The 16,890-nt window shown below is 31.1% G+C and overlaps 3 protein-coding genes across 5 annotated transcripts in view; 1 reads left to right on the top strand and 2 right to left on the bottom strand.

Annotated features, from left to right (window-relative positions):
* LOC107441656 (major facilitator superfamily domain-containing protein 6-B) overlaps positions 1-1,790 on the bottom strand; it is a 14,034-nt gene extending 12,244 nt beyond the window's left edge. Inside the window, exon 1 of one of the 2 annotated variants that reach the window (XM_043054539.2) lies at positions 1,529-1,790. The gene's annotated coding sequence lies outside the window, so the exon portion shown is untranslated. The remainder of the gene's footprint in view (positions 1-1,528) is intronic. The other variant, XM_071181159.1, reaches the window with a different exon arrangement.
* Positions 1,791-5,700: 3,910 nt separating this feature from the next.
* On the top strand, positions 5,701-8,616 carry LOC139424833 (U3 small nucleolar RNA-associated protein 15 homolog). Its single transcript, XM_071181167.1, has 3 exons — positions 5,701-5,926; positions 6,787-6,845; positions 8,308-8,616. The coding sequence occupies exons 1-3, from the start codon at positions 5,835-5,837 to the stop codon at positions 8,535-8,537; spliced, it is 381 nt and encodes a 126-aa protein (XP_071037268.1). The 5' UTR covers positions 5,701-5,834; the 3' UTR covers positions 8,538-8,616.
* A 95-nt stretch (positions 8,617-8,711) lies between these two features.
* On the bottom strand, positions 8,712-15,609 carry LOC122271994 (uncharacterized). Of its 2 annotated transcripts, XM_043054902.2 has the most exons (4): positions 15,404-15,609; positions 14,744-14,899; positions 11,457-13,487; positions 8,712-10,510 (listed from the first exon to the last, which is right to left on the bottom strand). In XM_043054902.2, exons 2-4 carry the CDS (start codon positions 14,874-14,876, stop codon positions 10,344-10,346), a joined length of 2,331 nt encoding a protein of 776 aa, XP_042910836.2. In that variant the 5' UTR covers positions 14,877-14,899; positions 15,404-15,609; the 3' UTR covers positions 8,712-10,343. The 2 variants fall into 2 exon arrangements, with proteins under 2 accessions (XP_042910836.2, XP_071037261.1); XM_071181160.1 differs by lacking the exon at positions 15,404-15,609 and having other exon boundaries at positions 11,457-13,503; positions 14,744-14,854.
* Between the last annotated feature and the right edge of the window lie 1,281 nt (positions 15,610-16,890).

Raw genomic sequence — 16,890 nt, 5'->3', positions numbered from 1 at the left:
GTTATCCTTCAACTATCTTATGGTACTTTAAGATGGATGCAAGTTAACATGTTTTATATAGTAGTGATTTGGTATTTAATATTTATAGTGGTAATTACGCCAGATATGCCGGTAAGGCTTCCTTTATTTTAATCTGGATTGTTTTCTAGGTATTCCACAATCATTGTTTGGAGGCGAATATTAATTTTTGTACGTGAAGCCATTTGAAAATACTACGTTGTAATTTCACTCTACACTACTCTCTATACTTCAAATAAACACAAACTTGGCTTTTAGAACACAAAATTGTTGAAAATGTATGAATTTTTAAGCTTTCAGTTCTAAGTTAATGCGATTTTAACTCGCATAGAAGTAGAGAATACAAACATATCGTTGCCAGATTAATAAATTAGAATTATAATAATTTTCTAATTGGTCAAAGTTAGCCCCGCCTACAAACTTCAATTTCACCGGAATCGTGTGGAATGACGATTTCGATTCCGGATTCCGATATGCTCATGTTACGGCAAAGTGGGTTTTACGAAATTGGCAATCCGACGAAAGCTAGTTTCCGATTGGAATCGTTTCCGAGCGGAATAAGTTTCGATGAGTTGGTAATAGGGCCCCTGACATTGGTGACCTCCGGACGTGATGTGACAGAACTCCCAGTTCGATATGAACACGCCTATTTTGACAGTAACGCCCACTTTGATCTGAACTTGCCTACCTCGATGGATGGTCTATATTGAACAGTTGACTTGCTACATGTGACTGCGACATTATCCACCTACTCGCGCTTTTGCTACTCAGTCTCGATCACACACAACGTATAATGAATTCACTCGACTGCTAACTAAAGGCAACACAGGAGCGACCACGACCGTGAACTTAATACAGCTCTCACGATCAGTACTCATAAGTACTGTAATTTTAATGCAGCTCTCCCGGCTCCTCACAAAACAGCATTGAAAAAACTAGTGGTATCCATTCATCGAATTCTATCACAGTTATAATTCTGGTTGGGGAGTACCGTAGTGTGTCTACCACTACATAATTACAACTACAATTCACTATCATATAAGACATGCTAACTCGACTCTATGATGGGGTATCTTTTCATAGACGAAGGTTGATATTGTCGATATCTACTTTCCCCTCACTATCAATAATTACAGATAACATTGGAAGTTTCTGAAAATATAACTGCAGTGTTTCTATGTAGCAATATTTTAAAATGAATTCCGCCTAGTGAAAATTAATGAAATATATGTTATATTAGCGTGATATAAGTTTTGATAAAATGATTTTTCTCAATTTCTTTGTGTATTTCCTGACATACAGGTACATTCTTAATAACTAAATCAACTAAGCGAAATATAACAAATAAATTAAAAATATTGAAGAATTCCTATAGATTTATTCCAAACTTATAAGGATTTTTTTTCTATTTTTTTTTTATACTTTCCATAAATATTTCTACACTACTTAATTATAACGATACTAAACAAAGACTTCTGAAGATTTAAATTATATTACCAAGGAATCTTACCTTGTTTCAGTTTCAAGCTGTCTTCACCCAGTATTTATTCTCTTCCGGTTCTTTGGTTGTAGATAACTAAATTACACTTAAGCTGAAAAATACTTCTCACAAAGACGTTTAAGAATTATATTTAATAATTAATCATGATAAAAAAAAAAAGGGAAAGCTATTTACAGATGAGTTGTAGGTTGTTCTTAACAAATTCTAAGCTGCACTGGAGGAGAAAAAAATCGCAAGTGAATGCTTTCGTATTTGTCCGCTAGGGGGAGATCGTGACATTCTCAACACTAATACGTATTTTCAAAGAATAAGAAAATCACATTTTTGTATGAAACCAGTTTTAAATCCCGCATTGAAAAAAGTTTCAAAAGAAAACAAATTGTACAAAGTTCACTCTCATGTTAGTTTATGTTTTGGAATTTGCATATTTTGGATTAAATAAGTTTTAAATGTTTTCTTTAAATATTTACGCTAATGTTTGCACCATGAAAGCTTACAAATTTGTCCATTTTAGACTAAATTTTAAGTGTTTTATTTAAATATTTATACCTATGTTAGCACCATGAAAACTTCCGAATTTGTATAGTTTGGACTAAATTTTAAGTGTTTTCTTTAAATATTAACACTTATGAAAACTTACAAATTTGCTTATTTTGGCCTAAATAAATTTTAAGTGCATTTTTTAAAAATGTTTACACTTATTTTAGCACTATGAGAGCATGCAAATTTGCATATTTTGGACTAAGAAAGATTTTTTTACACATATTTTTGCTAGATATTTTTTGACATATATAGGTATTTTCAGAAAATATGACCTTCATATTTTAACACGGAACCAATTTAAAATCAGTCATAAATCTAAAAGAAAAGAAATTGTAACCCGAAACATTATTATATTGAATTTAGGAACTTTCTGTCATTCTTTAAATTCTTTTTTATTATTAATTCTAGACACATCTTTGGCTTTTGATTTAGAGGCTAAATATTTATTTTTTATTTTTTTATTTTGAATCGAGTGGTTTATTCATTTCAGATTGTACTGTTCTCTTTAGATTGTTTATAGATAATAGAAGCATATCTTGTTCCAATTTTAAAAAAAATTCCCTCCTCACGACGCTAATAATCTTGACTTCACGGAACTAATTGTTACTAGTAATTTCTTATGTTTTATGCTGTATGTAGAGTTGTGAAACTGTTATATTTGTTTATTGAAACTTTCTGATACATGATTTAGTAGTTTAAATCAGTCCAACACCATATCATACTTTATGTTATGTATTTTAAAAATGCTTGTCTAAAAATATTTTTCCTACTTTTAGAATTATTAATTTTATACTTACAAAAATGAATAATGTAACTAAAAACTTATTTCAAAGAAAGCTACAGGTGTTTAAATTTCCAAGGACTGAAATAACTTTGCTGCTGAAAACTTGGCCCTAGTGTTCTATTATAGTAACTTAATAAAAGTTCATGGATAATTTATACTGGGTGTAACTACTAAACTAATACTACTAAAATGACTGATCTATTTTGAAAATAATAAAAAAAAGAACAGAACCTGAAATATGCAGTGTTTTGCTAGGTAATTTCAACCCATAAAATTGCGCAGTTAGTTATCTTTTTGCCAATTTTGGTGCTGTAGAAAAATTAAATCTGATATCCCCAGTCTGTATTTAACCATGAAATCAGCTATTGAGCACTTTGGAAAAATTTTGATGATGATTTAGTTGTTAGGATTGTGGATATGGATGTTTTTGCTATAGTCCCTGCACCATTTTCATATCAATTATAGTTATTCTTGTTCTACAGCACCATCTATTGGCAGAATGTTTAACTAAATATGCAGTTTTGGGAGATGAAAACTTAGTCTGCCTAGCATGATACAGGGTTCATAGTTGTCCTAATATTCCCGGGGGAAAATATTTGTCCTTATTTTTATTGATTTTTAGCTTTTTGTTCTGATATTCCTGATTTTTGAGTATGCTCAGAATGCTTTTAAAAAAAGTATGCTTTTAAAAAGAACTCAACTAACAGTTTTACATTATAAAATTTTTAGTGTGAGGAATTATTGGGGTCATATGCTTATTTATTATTTTCAGCAAATGTGGTAACGAATCTTGTGTTGAGGAATTATGTAGTTTGCAATTATTGATTTGTCTCTTTCATATGATTTTAAAAGGATCGATTACAACGGAAAAATAGTATTTATATTATAGATGTTTTAAATTAAAGAATCATCTACTAAAGTGTTTTTGTTTCAAAATATTTAGTGGCATATTCACTCTGTTTGCCGACCAAGTGGTCAGGGTGTCTAACTGAGAAGCTAATGGTCGCGGGTTCAAATGGCGACCAGGGCATGGATGCCTTTTTTTGTATTTCTGTGCCCTAAGATTAGTAATCTGTGGCGGCGCGAGTATTGTTGCTTGTCACTGTGACTCACTTACAGTATCTTCCAAAGAATGTGATAGTTAGGTGCCAACCACATGTTCACTGTATTTTATAGATTATTGAAACCTTACTTTTAAATTATTTGATTAAGGTTATCCAAGGTAGCCATGTTCTAAAGAAATTAAAAACTAGTAGTAGAAAAAAATTGATTAATTAAAAAGCTTTATCAAATTTTTATAGCCTAAAATATTGATATACTAAATATTCTTGTTACATTTGAATTTTTAATTGGCATGAAACGAAATCCTTTAAAATTTATAATAAACTTGCAATTCATTTGTCACCGCATTTTAAACTTTTCCAGGCAGTAGCCAACCTGTTCTCTTGAACTCACTTACTAATTTTAATTACATAGTGTTATGAGGAGATATTATCCAATTGATACTGGCTCTTTTTTAAAGCAATAGTTTCTATATTAAAAAATCATAAGCACCACCGCCACTTTTTTTGGGTGGTAGAAATTACATTACATTTTGTTTTGTTATGCAAAAACTTGACCAGCGTAAAGACTTAGAAACTTGGAATTACGAAAGCTTGTAAAAAATTATACAGGTAGTTCAATAGAGTATTAAAATGTTACTTTTGATAATTAGCTCGAGGATAATTAACTGTTTCCATTGATAAAATTATGCTGGAAAATGCTAAAATTTTTGTTCCAAAGAAAATAATTTTGAAATTAAAAAGATTATATTTAATCATTATTTTGCAATAAACTTTGCCCTTATTTTACTGAAGTAAAACAAATTGTTATTTATTTATTATTATTTTTTAGCTTGTTTTTTGTCCTCGTTTAAATTAGTTTTGTTGGTATATGTATACTATTCCAAAATGTGTCCTAATTTTTTATTTGACCCACTACGAGACCTGCATTGCTATATTAACTCTTCATTTTCCCTTCTTAAAAATAGTCTAGTATGTGTGTATTTTATTAAAAAAATGACCTTATGCCACGAACCATGCATTTTTATTGTATTTTGTTCTTGTTTTTATTGGTTTACAAGATCCATTAGTTATTTCCTCTTTTTTATGAAGTACAATTTTACAAAAATTTAATTTTGAATGATATTTGTGAAAAGGCATTATAATACGATAATAAAAATATATTTTAGTATGACAAGTTAAAAAGAAATTTTTAAGAGTCAACAACAAAAAATTTCAAGCATTATTTTATTTTAAACCTTACTTTGATTCGCAATTAATGAGAATTGCCACCAACTTAAAATAAATAATTGTTCTCGAAAACTGTTAATGTATATAGTATTGCCTTTATTATCTAAACACCAATACCAGTTACCTTACTTAGCTTGTTTATATTTGGTGCAATATAGCTAATTCTAGCTATTTTGCCATTAACCCTCTAAATGTTTAGTCCTGGAATTTTCCAGAACTTTAAACTGGTTGCTTTGCTGTAATGAAAACTTTTCTACAATAATTGGTCTTTAATAACTTCCTGTATTTCTTTTTAACCCTTTTGCACCTAACGGGACACATACGTCCCAAGCAAATTTCATGAAAATCTTAGGGGACAGAAACGCTTCACTGTCTAATGGAAGACTTTCCCGCCAGTCCTGCCAATATTTTTGAAGGTATTTTCTTTCACAGAACATAGATGGCACTACCGTACATAATGCTGCCCTACTCATAGTTTATGTTACCAAAGTTGTTCTATTGTAAAAAAAAAAAAAAAAAAACTCGTCGCGAAAGGGTTACAATTTGCGTTGTTGAAATTGTGCTATTCCTAGTTAATAGTGAAAAATATAGCTTGTTAAAAGTTGTTTTCAATTTTGAAATTTCAGGTTGTTAAAAGGCATTTTTCGTTTTTTAGGATCGGATACAGAAGCAAAACCCAGAAGTAACAGTTGGTGTTATGAAAGAATTGTTAATACGAGGATCTCTAAAAGCAGCAATGGCTGAAAGAGAGGGTGAATCTCTTCAACAATTGATGAAGTTTGTTAACAAGTAAGAAATGTTTATTTTTACCTTTGACTTTTTACCAAACTGCAACTTGAATTTGTGTTCCTGAGGGGTCAAAAATTCAGATTGCAGAAATTTCTTAGATAACAAACTTGGTATTAAAAATGCATCTTTCACTTAACTGTGATAACNTGAAAATATTAAAAAAAAAAGCAACTATTTTCAGGAAAAGGAGACTATTGGGAGACTTTTCTGTTCTTCTAGCAGTGTTTTTTTTAGCATAAATTGAGTTGAAAACCTGCGACCTGCAGAAGCTTCTGCCCACGCTGAAAATTTTTTTTCCCTTAAAAAATAAAAAAATTTGAATGGTAAATTTGAGTCATTACTTTTTAATTTGCACAGATTCCATTGTAAGTCTATTTTGTTTCTCGATCGGCTTTTCAATGGTTATTACTCCAAAATTCTGCATGATTTTAAAAAAAAGCAATTTTTAATAAAGGGGGAAAATTTTTAGAAAAAGGTATGTTTTTTTAATGAAAAAGATTTTTTTTAAAATGAATTCTAGTTATTAAAAGTACTTATTTTTCTGCAAATAATTCAAAAAAAATTTTTTTTTAATCTAAAAACTTAGTGTTAGAACACTAACGTTTATATAAAAATTATCATATTTGCCACCAACTTGACTAAATTTATTCATTCAATTAAGTCGTTTAATAAAATTTTAGTCATGTCTTTGATGAATTTTTGTTCTTATTTAGGAAGTTATTTTCATAGTTATCAGCAACTATGTTCATGCTTTAGGCTACTAAAAGCAACTATTTTGTTTTTTTCTGTGGCAACCCTGTATTTAGTTATGATTCTTATGAATAATTCATTTTACTTATATATATGTTTTTCCTTTTTAGGTATTTCAGAGACGTAAGATTCCAGACATTTCTTATTGATGTATCAATGATGCTAATGGGTAATTATTATTTCTTTTTTATGGATTAAAAAAATAATAGTAGCATTATGTATTTTTTGGATTCATATTGATCATTAAAAGAACTTCTTACTTCATAAAACTTTTTAACATTTGTAAAAAATACTCATTGTATCTTCTCAGCTTTTTTTATTATTATTATTATTTGTGACTTTCTTTTTTATAATGTTCTAAATTTTGACATCCTGCAAAGAAATAATGTCTACAGTTGCAAAAATATCTATTTCAAAGACAAAAGTTCTTAATGCATGCTCCTATCCTCTTAATTTGAATAAGAATCCTTAATTATGATACTGTGTCTAGATTTTTTTTTCTTTCTATATTCATAACATAAAGAAATTTGAATTTTATTCAAAATTATGAAAGTTCATCTAATGAAAATTTCTGTTTTGTGTTGTACTACTGCAACGAATTGCCACCTATAACTGAAAATTTTAAGTAAGATTTTATTCTACCTCATTAAAATTGTTAATATATAATTTTTTGGTGAAAAAGCTCAAGAAGCCATAATACAGTATTCAGAAAAGTGAAAAGCTATAAAAGTCTGAATTCTACTATTTATTTATTATGCAAAATTTAAGTCACACTGTCAACAATATTAACATTAGAATTATTCAGAATTGTTTCAGCTTCTTAGTTTAGTAGTTCATTCAATTTGCAATTAATAAAGCGCATTAATAAAAAAAATTTTTGTCAGAAATAACAATTTACTATCATGAAAGAAAAAACATTAATAAATTAAATTGCAATTTTCTGGCACCCATATTTGAAATTAATTGTCACAACAGTAATTGGGCAAAATCAATTGTAATAGTGGTCAAACATGCGTCAGTATGCTTTGATCGAGTATCAGATAATCATGGTTCCACTGTATCATTTCATAGAAGTGTTATTTACAATGCGTTCAANTACAAGAAAAATTATTGCAACGAATTGCCACCTATAACTGAAAATTTTAAGTATGATTTTATTTTACCTCATTAAAATTGTTAATATATAATTTTTTGGTGAAAAAGCTCAAGAAGCCATAATACAGTATTCAGAAAAATGAAAAGCTATAAAAGTCTGAATTCTACTATTTATTTATTATACAAAATTTAAGTCACACGGTCAACAATATTAGCATTAGAATTATTCAGAATTGTTTCAGCTTCTTAGTTTAGTAGTTCATTCAATATTAAATTAATAAAGCGCATTAAGAAAAAATTTTTTTGTCAGAAATAACAATTTACTATCATGAAAGAAAAAACATTAATAAATTAAATTGCAATTTTCTGGCACCCATATTTGAAATTAATTGTCACAACAGTAATTGGGCAAAATCAATTGTAATAGAGGTCAAATATGCGTCAGTATGCTTCGATCGAGTATCAGATAATCATGGTCCCACTGTATCATTTAATAGAAGTGTTATTTACAATGCGTTCAATTTATTTTATTGTAGACATCTATGGTCCAAAGATGTGTGACCCAGAAGTCAATTTACAATTCCAGTACATGTTGGACGCAATGAACAATGAATGTGATTACTTAAATGAATTGATGGAAGCCGGAGGTGTAATTGAAGCCATTCTTGCTTGCACGTCTAAGACAGACACCATCAAGGACGTGATGCTACCGAGAGATATATCAAACCTTTCTATTACGCCCATCTCAAGTTCTTGCGATTCATAACATCTAATGTAGAGACTCATCCTATTCTGTATATTTTGTATGAAAAAAAAAATTACAATAAATTATTTTTAGTACTCTTTTTTTTTTTTAACTCTTTTGCAGGGTGCAAAGCCTTCAAGTGCTTAAAAAGTGCTTTATTTTCTATCTTTTAAAAAGAGATTTTCCTTTGCCGCGTCGATTGTCGCTCTGAATTACAAAAAACGCACGATCTTCACAATTTTCTCTGCAATATTTATCAGAAACTAGTTATTTTATCATGATTATACAAGGCTTTTGAATTTTATTGATTTTATGTTTATGAATTAAGAACTCTAAACAATAGAAAAAAGTAATTTTTATTACTGCACAGATCCTAATTATGATTTTTTTTTTTGGAAAGTGATTAAAAATATTTTATAAGTGCTTAAAAAAGTACTTATTTTTATTATAGTGTTTATTTTTTTATTGAAAAATATGGCTACACACTCTGTTATAGCCTCAATTATCTAATGTTAAAGTACTGTATAGCTGTATTCATGCTTCCCTTAGTTTAGAGTTAGACATCAGCTTAAAGACTTGGTCTCCCTTCAAGAAGTGACAAAATCGTTAGGTTATTTATGTTTTTATTACTGTGCTACGCACCATGTTATAGCCTCAATTATCGAATGTTAAAATACTATATAGCTGTAATCATGCTTCCCTTAGTTTAGAGTTAGACATCAGCTTAAAGACTTGGTCTCCCTTCAAGAAGTGACAAAATAGTTAGGTTATTTATGTCTATCAAAAAATTTCTTAGAACTGTTGCATAATTTATTAATTTAAATTCAACAATCATGGTCTTGATTAAATTTTCACAAAAATGTGGTTTTCGAAACACATAGGACTTTTTTTTTCTCCTTATTTTCTAAACCATTGCTTTCTTTCATGCAATAGAAAATTTTTTTTTAATCATTAAGACTTTATAATTTAGCAGCTTTACAAGCTAATGTTCCTACATTTTCTTAAGATGTGCGATGTATTATCCCTCGTGAACTTAAACACAGATTTGAACAAAACCATTTATTGTATATGTCATTGACATAAATGGAGATTAAATGTTAAGATACCCGTAACAAAGTGGAGTAGTGTAGTCTTGCCACCTTTAAAGCTGTCAAACAGTTGTGTGTTGAAAGTTGATATAAATGGAGATTAAATGTTAAGATACCCGTAACAAAGTGGAATAGTGTAGTCTTGCCATCTTTAAAGCTGTCAAACAGTTGTGTGTTGAAAGTTGATATAAATGGAGATTAAATGTTAAGATACCCGTAACAAAGTGGAATAGTGTAGTCTTACCATCTTTAAAGCTGTCAAACAGTTGTGTGTTGAAAGTTGATATAAATGGAGATTAAATGTTAAGATACCCGTAACAAAGTGGAGTAGTGTAGTCTTGCCATCTTTAAAGCTGTCAAACAGTTAAGTGTTCGTTTTTTGCATTCCAGTTTCAAAACGTTGCCTAGCAGTTTTTATGGGGACATCCTATTTTTTCATCTCGCAAAGTTAACATTAACGGACATAAAAAGTTTCTTACGAAAATTTGTGAGAGTGAGATACTACTTCCTTGATGGCACAATGGCTCTGCGAGATTTGATTTTAAAAAATTCTTCTATCGCAGTGATTTATTGAACTGTTATTTCCAAAATTTTGCTGCGCCTTTTGATTGTAAGATGAATCAAAATAAAAAGTTTCTTACAAAAATTTGTGAGAGTGAGATGCTATTTCCTTGACGCCACAATGTCTAGCAATGGCTCTGCAAGATTTGATTTTAAAAAATTCTTCTATCGCAGTGATTTATTGAACTGTTATTTGCAAAATTTTGCTGCGCCTTTTGATTGTAAGATGAATCAAAATATTAAGGGCAGCTGAACAAAAAGCACATAGGCTAAGGTAAAAAAATGTCCAATGTCCTCCTATATTATCAAAGCCAATCCCAGTCAAGATGCATCCTATTCCTGCACCTGCAATTATTTCATAAAAATGATAGCACCAAAGTTAAAGAAAAAAACATAAATGATGGAAATAATATACTTATTTTGCTAGTCTTACTGATTTGAAAAAATTAAATTAACGATTCAATTATTATTTGGATTGCATTTTTCCCCTCTGAAATAAAATTTCTCTCTCATAAGAATTTTTTTCCGATTTTATAGAGTTTTTTTGTCAATCATTCATTCATTATTTCTTGTAAAGATCCCAACTAACAGTTTATATATAGTTATAACTGTTAGTAATAGTTATAACTATATTAGTTATAACTTTATTAGTAATAGTTATAACTATTAGTATATAGTCATATACTTATAGTTTAAAATGTTGTATGTCCATATTCGCGCTCCCATGCCACATGTTCTGGGTTCGATCCTCGGGCTGGGCAGGGTTGACTCAGCCATTCATCCTTTCAGCGGGTCGATAAATGAGTACCAAGCATTTTCGGGAACTAAACACTGGGGGTTTCGCGTTCGGCTGACCACCTAACCGGGACATCTGCTCCTGCACCCCAGAGCCCAAGGTCAAGAAAACTGAGATGGGCACAGTAGGCCTTGGCCCTCTATGGGCTGTCGCGCCCCTGAGTTTAGGTATAAAATTCTAGTTCTTCATCTGTAATTCTTAAAATGATATACATTTGTATTTAAACAATGGTGTTTTGGTTTAGTCACCAATAAACCTTAAAACATTTAGATTAACATATCAGACTTTAAAAGATGAAGCACATTTTTTTTCTATAAATGTATTAAGCAAATAAAAAAAAAAGGATTTTATAAGCATTCTAACCATAGTAACTGACATCATCAGTTTTCAAAATTAAAAATGGTGTTCGGAAAATTGATTATTTCTCTTTCAAAACACTTGAAATCAACTGCAACAGTCAAAATAAAAAGAAGACCATTTAAATTTTGTATTTACCTAAACCTTCATGAGTTGAAAAAAGAATTGACTGTGTTGTAGCTTCTGTTCCAGGTCTGGAACTTAGCTTTCCATAAGTGGCAACTGCAGGATAGAATATTCCAGAAGTAAATCCATGCAGAATTTCGACAGGAAGCACTAACCACGGATCCTGAAGATAACTGTACCACATGAATCGAATACCGTATGCAAGTAAAGACAAAGAAATCAGATTGAAATGCCCCAGTTTATTAATAATCCACTCTGAATAAAACATGAATGGTATTTCTCCAACGCAACACTGTATAACCGTAATAAAACCACAAAGGAATTTGCTTGCTCCGAGTGAGTCCAAAAATACAATAAGGAAAAACCATATTGCTCCCAACCACATGCCATTCATCAGAACTCCGCCATTGAAGACTAAAAATTCGGGTGATTTCAGAACATGTCTAATATCTCTTAAAATGTTTTTTGACAAATCTGGCTTAATCACAACCATTTTGAAAAGATTCCATAAAGTCAAGCATTGTAAGAGTACCATGAGGATCCATACGGCGAAATAATTATTGGTCACATCACATAAATAACCACCGATTGACGCCAAGCCGCCCCATCCAATGGCAGAGTATAATCTTTGCTTACCAAAGTCTTTCCCTAGTGCGTGCACACTCTCACAGCAGATAGTGTCCGAGAGCGTATAAAGAGAGCTTAAGCATGTGCCAGAAACAATCATTAAGAATGCACAAAACCAGAACTGGTACGTCTCAAAGTCAATAGTGATTGGAATCTGATTGATACTTTCTAACTTCCCAGAATCATAAATTGTACCGCGAAAGGATTCCTTTGATCCTTGATTTATGACCTGAAGTAATGGCTTGCAAGAAAAATTATCTAGTGAATTGGTTGCCGTACAAAAAATTTTAAAAGAAGATTCATTCGATACTCGATTCATTTTTTCGAGCAATGATTGATACGAATCATAGTCGAAAGCATTAGCTAATGTTTCGAATTCTTTAAATAAGGAATATTTTATGTTTGAAGTATCGTTTGAAATTTGATTTATCTCTTCAATTAAAGGCTGGCGTAAAACATTCTGTAGTGTATTGGTTGTTACAAGAAAAATTATACAACAGGAAGATTCATTTGATGCTCGATTTATTTTTTCTAACAAAGATTTATAAGAATCATTATCCGATGTGTTAGTTACTGTGTCAAATTCATCGAATAAGGAACTTTCGATATCTGAAGTTTTGTTTAGATCCGATTCTCTGAAAAAGGACATGTTCATATTACAACAGCCATGAATTTTTCTGCCTAATGTGTAATTTGTGCAATTGTTTTTTAAAAAACAAAACAGCTCTGCTTCGTTGGTGATCGAAAGACAAACATCATATTGGTTTTTAGATGTATGCTCAGTTCTAAAATTATAATTTTTAGTTCCAATTAATATTTCACTTCGAAAAAAGCAATTGATAAAAGTTGTACAACTTAAAGATTTATTTAATACTTGATACATCGTGTCGAATAATGAATGACAAGATACGTTTTCTATCTCATCAGTTGCTATTTCTTTAAATTGCAAAGCGATAATTAAACAATGATAAGGATTTTTTGATTCTAAAGTGATCACATTTGTTTCATTGTCTCCAGAAACAATTGCCTTGTAATAAAATAAAAGACATAGCACATCGTAACCATTTTTATCTTTATATCTAACATAATAATTTTCAGTCTGGTTTTTTATCTGAATTTTTCTTAAGTTTTTTACAAATTGTAAAAATTCTTCAGAATTTCGAAGTTTTAATGGCTCTGGGTATTTTTCAATGGGAGGGATGATTAAAAGTAATAAGTAAAGTATTGATAGTAATACAAGTAATGTGGATAAAATCAACTTCATTCTATTGAAATAATCTGCTAAGTATCCTATTAGAGGTTTAGATAAAATGGTGATAAAAACCTGTGCAGTCAAAATTGTGGCTAAAGATGTTGCAGTTAATTTTAGCCTTGTTCTTGCTATAAGTGGGAGATAAGGTGTCATAGTACCCGCAACTGCAATAAAGTTAAACTACGATAAATCTAAAGATGAGATCGCAGTAATATATAAATATCATTTACAAGAAATCTATTGCAATGTAATCGATAAATATTTAATAAAGCTATTTGTGTTGCAAACTGTTGTTTAAGCTCATTATAGTTATGATTTAATAGGAAAATCTTCTGTAGTTGCTTAAAAAAAGGCACGTTTTTCTAAGCGAATTTACTAAGAGTAATATAAATTAATGAATAACATATGTATTTATTTTTTCGATTAATGTACTGGTTTTGATACACAGAAGGTGTTCCGTAATCACCGACATTAATATTTAGTTGTTGAATCCTTGACAAAAATGAAGCAAAATAGATTATACATCTATGGAGTACTCAATCACTGAGGCAAATGCTTGTTTAAAAATAGTTAAAAAGTTTCATAAAAATTTTATCATGAAATCCGAGCCCGAAACTTTTTTTTTTTAGTAAACGAGCCCCTGTCGATCTCGGGGTTTTGCGCTCGAACTGAACCCGCGCATTATAGATGTGATGAATACCAGGAAAGCGATTACTGGGCAATGATTTTTAAACAATGTCAACAATACCGGACAATGGCTCTTTACTTAAAAAAACGTCAGTCGGGAATACTGGGCAATATTCCTTTATTTAAAAGAAATAATAATTGTAGGAAATACGATTCATTCCCTACCTGAAAAAGGAATGGAATAACTCCCAATCAGAGGAACAGTTTGCTTATTGTTCTATGATCTTTCGTTCCCCTTGCTTATTGTTATATAATCTTCACCGCTCTTCATTTATATTTTCAGAATCCTTGTCAAAAATCCAAAGACCTTCTTTATTACCTCAACAGCTCTGTGTTAGTCCTGGCCTTCTCCAGAAGTTTCTGCATTTGGTGACTGTTTTCCAGCTTTTAACATTAAAGAGCGGGTTCATTACAGCCGAGTTAATCATCCTTTTTGAAAGCTTGCCCTAAGTCTAAATCTCCATGGGTTCTTAAGGGGCGCAAAATAATATTTAAGCGGAGCGGATAAAAAAATTTCAAAATTTGGCAATTCGGAAAAGTACGTTAAAAGATATCGACACGAGCTGTCTGGTTAGATTACCAGAAGCCAGTCTAAAACCATATAAAAACCAGTTTATCTGGTTAGATTACCAGATGAAATTTTTTCGAATAATCGCTTAATCACTATTTGAATTTTTTTATATCTCACACTATTTCAAGTAAATAATATATTTAGATGGAAAAGTTTTCTTACCACCGTAGAAGAAGAAGAAATGACCTTTGAATCGAATCATTTCTTTGTCAATTTGTGGGAAAGAATGTTTTGTAAGAATTTTGTGTACGGCACTATTTTCTGACTCAATTTTCTCTTTATTCTTTTCCTCCATTTTTTTCCAACACTACTTAGAACCTGAAAAAATTGAATATCATTTGGTACGGTCTATTTTAATTAGCGTGATGATTGGAAGATGATGATTGATGATTGAGTGATGATTGGATAGAATTATTTTTGTACAGATGATGAAAAACACTAATGAAGAACAGATACATCCTATATAATGTGCACTTACTCAAGCACAGATACTCTAAGATAACATCTACAAGCTATCCTACGATTTAAATGACATATACTCAGTCAAAAAGAACATTTCAGTCTCGCGATTAAGCTACTCACGAGTTTACATGGAAACAGTACAGTACATAATTACCTAAACTTCGTAGGATAGCTTATAGTTCACATGGTAAAATTCATGTAATAACTCAAACTAATTTCTGCATAAGATAGAAACCTTTGTAATATAGCCTCTCTTAAAGATTGCAAGTCCCGACCGGGCAGAGAAAACCTCAAGGAAAAATCATAGAAGGCAAATAGTTAAAATAGTTACACTATAATTATTATGGAAACCATACTTACATGATTTTTCAATCATTCAAAACTAATTGCCATGATGCCTGTATACAAAATAACCAAAAACAAAACAACTATAAAAAAAAACATTTATAGCTAACAAATTATCCATAATATTTTGACAGATATAACCACTAATATCTAATTTATAAGTACTTATATCCTTAAATGTTAAGCTTAAGTAGATCCACTTACATAAGTGGATCTTACATGAATTATCTTAGGTTTTGACGAAGAAGTTTTTCGGATTCGTTATATTACATCATTTTTTATTCACTTAATTCTGATGACGACTGCAGTTTTGGAAAAAGTTCTTCTTTTCGCGATGAAAGGATTCAAAACCATGCCTTTTTACGTTTTTATTTTTATTTTTTTTTATTTAATGATTTGATTTTTACGTGCTAGTAGAGTTGCTATGATCTGTGAAGATTTTCACAATTCGGCAAATTTTGTCTGGCCATTCGGCATATTCACTCGTAAGCGACACCAAGTTGAATGCTTAACTTGTGGAAGTATCTATTTATTTAATTATGCCCTTATATTTAAAAATAAATTACTGCGCCTTCCCCATTGTTTTGGAAAATATTCACTGATTATGCTTCTCATTGTCATTACTCAAAATCTCAACATTGACGACTTAAAAAGTATTAGATGAAACAATATGAACTTTTGCACATTTCTAGAGTAACGATAATGCTTCAAGACATAAATTACGATTCTAATATCAAAATGTTATTGATGCTGGTATTTTAAGTTAAAGCTCAAGATTTCATTTTTATACGAGGCACATCCAGAAAGTAAGTTTCCCGAATTTTTTTAAAAAAAGAACTTACACTTTCAGGTGCATATTTATTGGCAACTAGTACAGCAATGTTTCAGCCATTTTTCAACATAGCCACCACCAGAATTGAGACACTTGTCGTATCGTGGGATCAACTTTTGTATCCCTCTGTCGTAGAACTCTGCCGCCTGTGAATGGAACCAGCGTGTGTCAGACGTCTACCGTTACTGTGAAGCACTTCGGAAATTGTGACATGCCATTCAAAGCAAGGGTCGTGGAATGCTTACTGCAAGTGTTGCGCTGCTCCATGACAATGCTTGTCCACATACGGCACGACGCACAGTAGCTGTTTTGACGGAATTTGGCTGGGAGTTGTTTGATCATCTACATACAGCTAGTTATATTGCTTCCAGCGATTTTCACGTTTTCTTGCACCTCAAGAAATTCCTGTCCTGAGCGTTTTCGCAACGACGAAGAGCTGCAGACTTCTGTCACATGCTGGTTCCATTCACAGGCGGCAGAGTTCTACGACAGAGGGACCCGCAGTGGACTGATCGTTAAGACACGGTTCCCAGCAGATCACCGAAGTCAAGCATCACTGGCTACGGTCAGTGTGCGGGTGGGTGACCACTTGGATCAGTCTGCGTAGGGACCGAGGGTGTGCGGTATTGGTCCTCGTTAAACTGTGCTACCGTAAAGTGCTCGACTTCGC

This window comes from Parasteatoda tepidariorum, chromosome 5 (assembly GCF_043381705.1).
Source record: "Parasteatoda tepidariorum isolate YZ-2023 chromosome 5, CAS_Ptep_4.0, whole genome shotgun sequence".
Lineage (NCBI taxonomy): Eukaryota > Metazoa > Arthropoda > Arachnida > Araneae > Theridiidae > Parasteatoda > Parasteatoda tepidariorum.
The sequence above is the reverse complement of the archived record's forward strand: the minus strand, read 5'-3'. Positions and strand labels throughout refer to the sequence as shown.

Coding starts and splice junctions, on each gene's coding strand:
- LOC139424833 (XM_071181167.1), top strand. CDS start 5,835: ATGAAAGAATTGTTAATACGAGGATCTCTAAAAGCAGCAATGGCTGAA. Junction 5,927..6,786: donor TTGATGAAGTTTGTTAACAA/GTAAGAAATGTT, acceptor TTTCCTTTTTAG/GTATTTCAGAGACGTAAGAT. Junction 6,846..8,307: donor TGTATCAATGATGCTAATGG/GTAATTATTATT, acceptor ATTTTATTGTAG/ACATCTATGGTCCAAAGATG.
- LOC122271994 (XM_043054902.2), bottom strand. CDS start 14,876: ATGGAGGAAAAGAATAAAGAGAAAATTGAGTCAGAAAATAGTGCCGTA. Junction 13,488..14,743: donor TTTCTTCTTCTTCTACGGTG/GTAAGAAAACTT, acceptor ACTTTATTGCAG/TTGCGGGTACTATGACACCT. Junction 10,511..11,456: donor TTCAACTCATGAAGGTTTAG/GTAAATACAAAA, acceptor AAATAATTGCAG/GTGCAGGAATAGGATGCATC.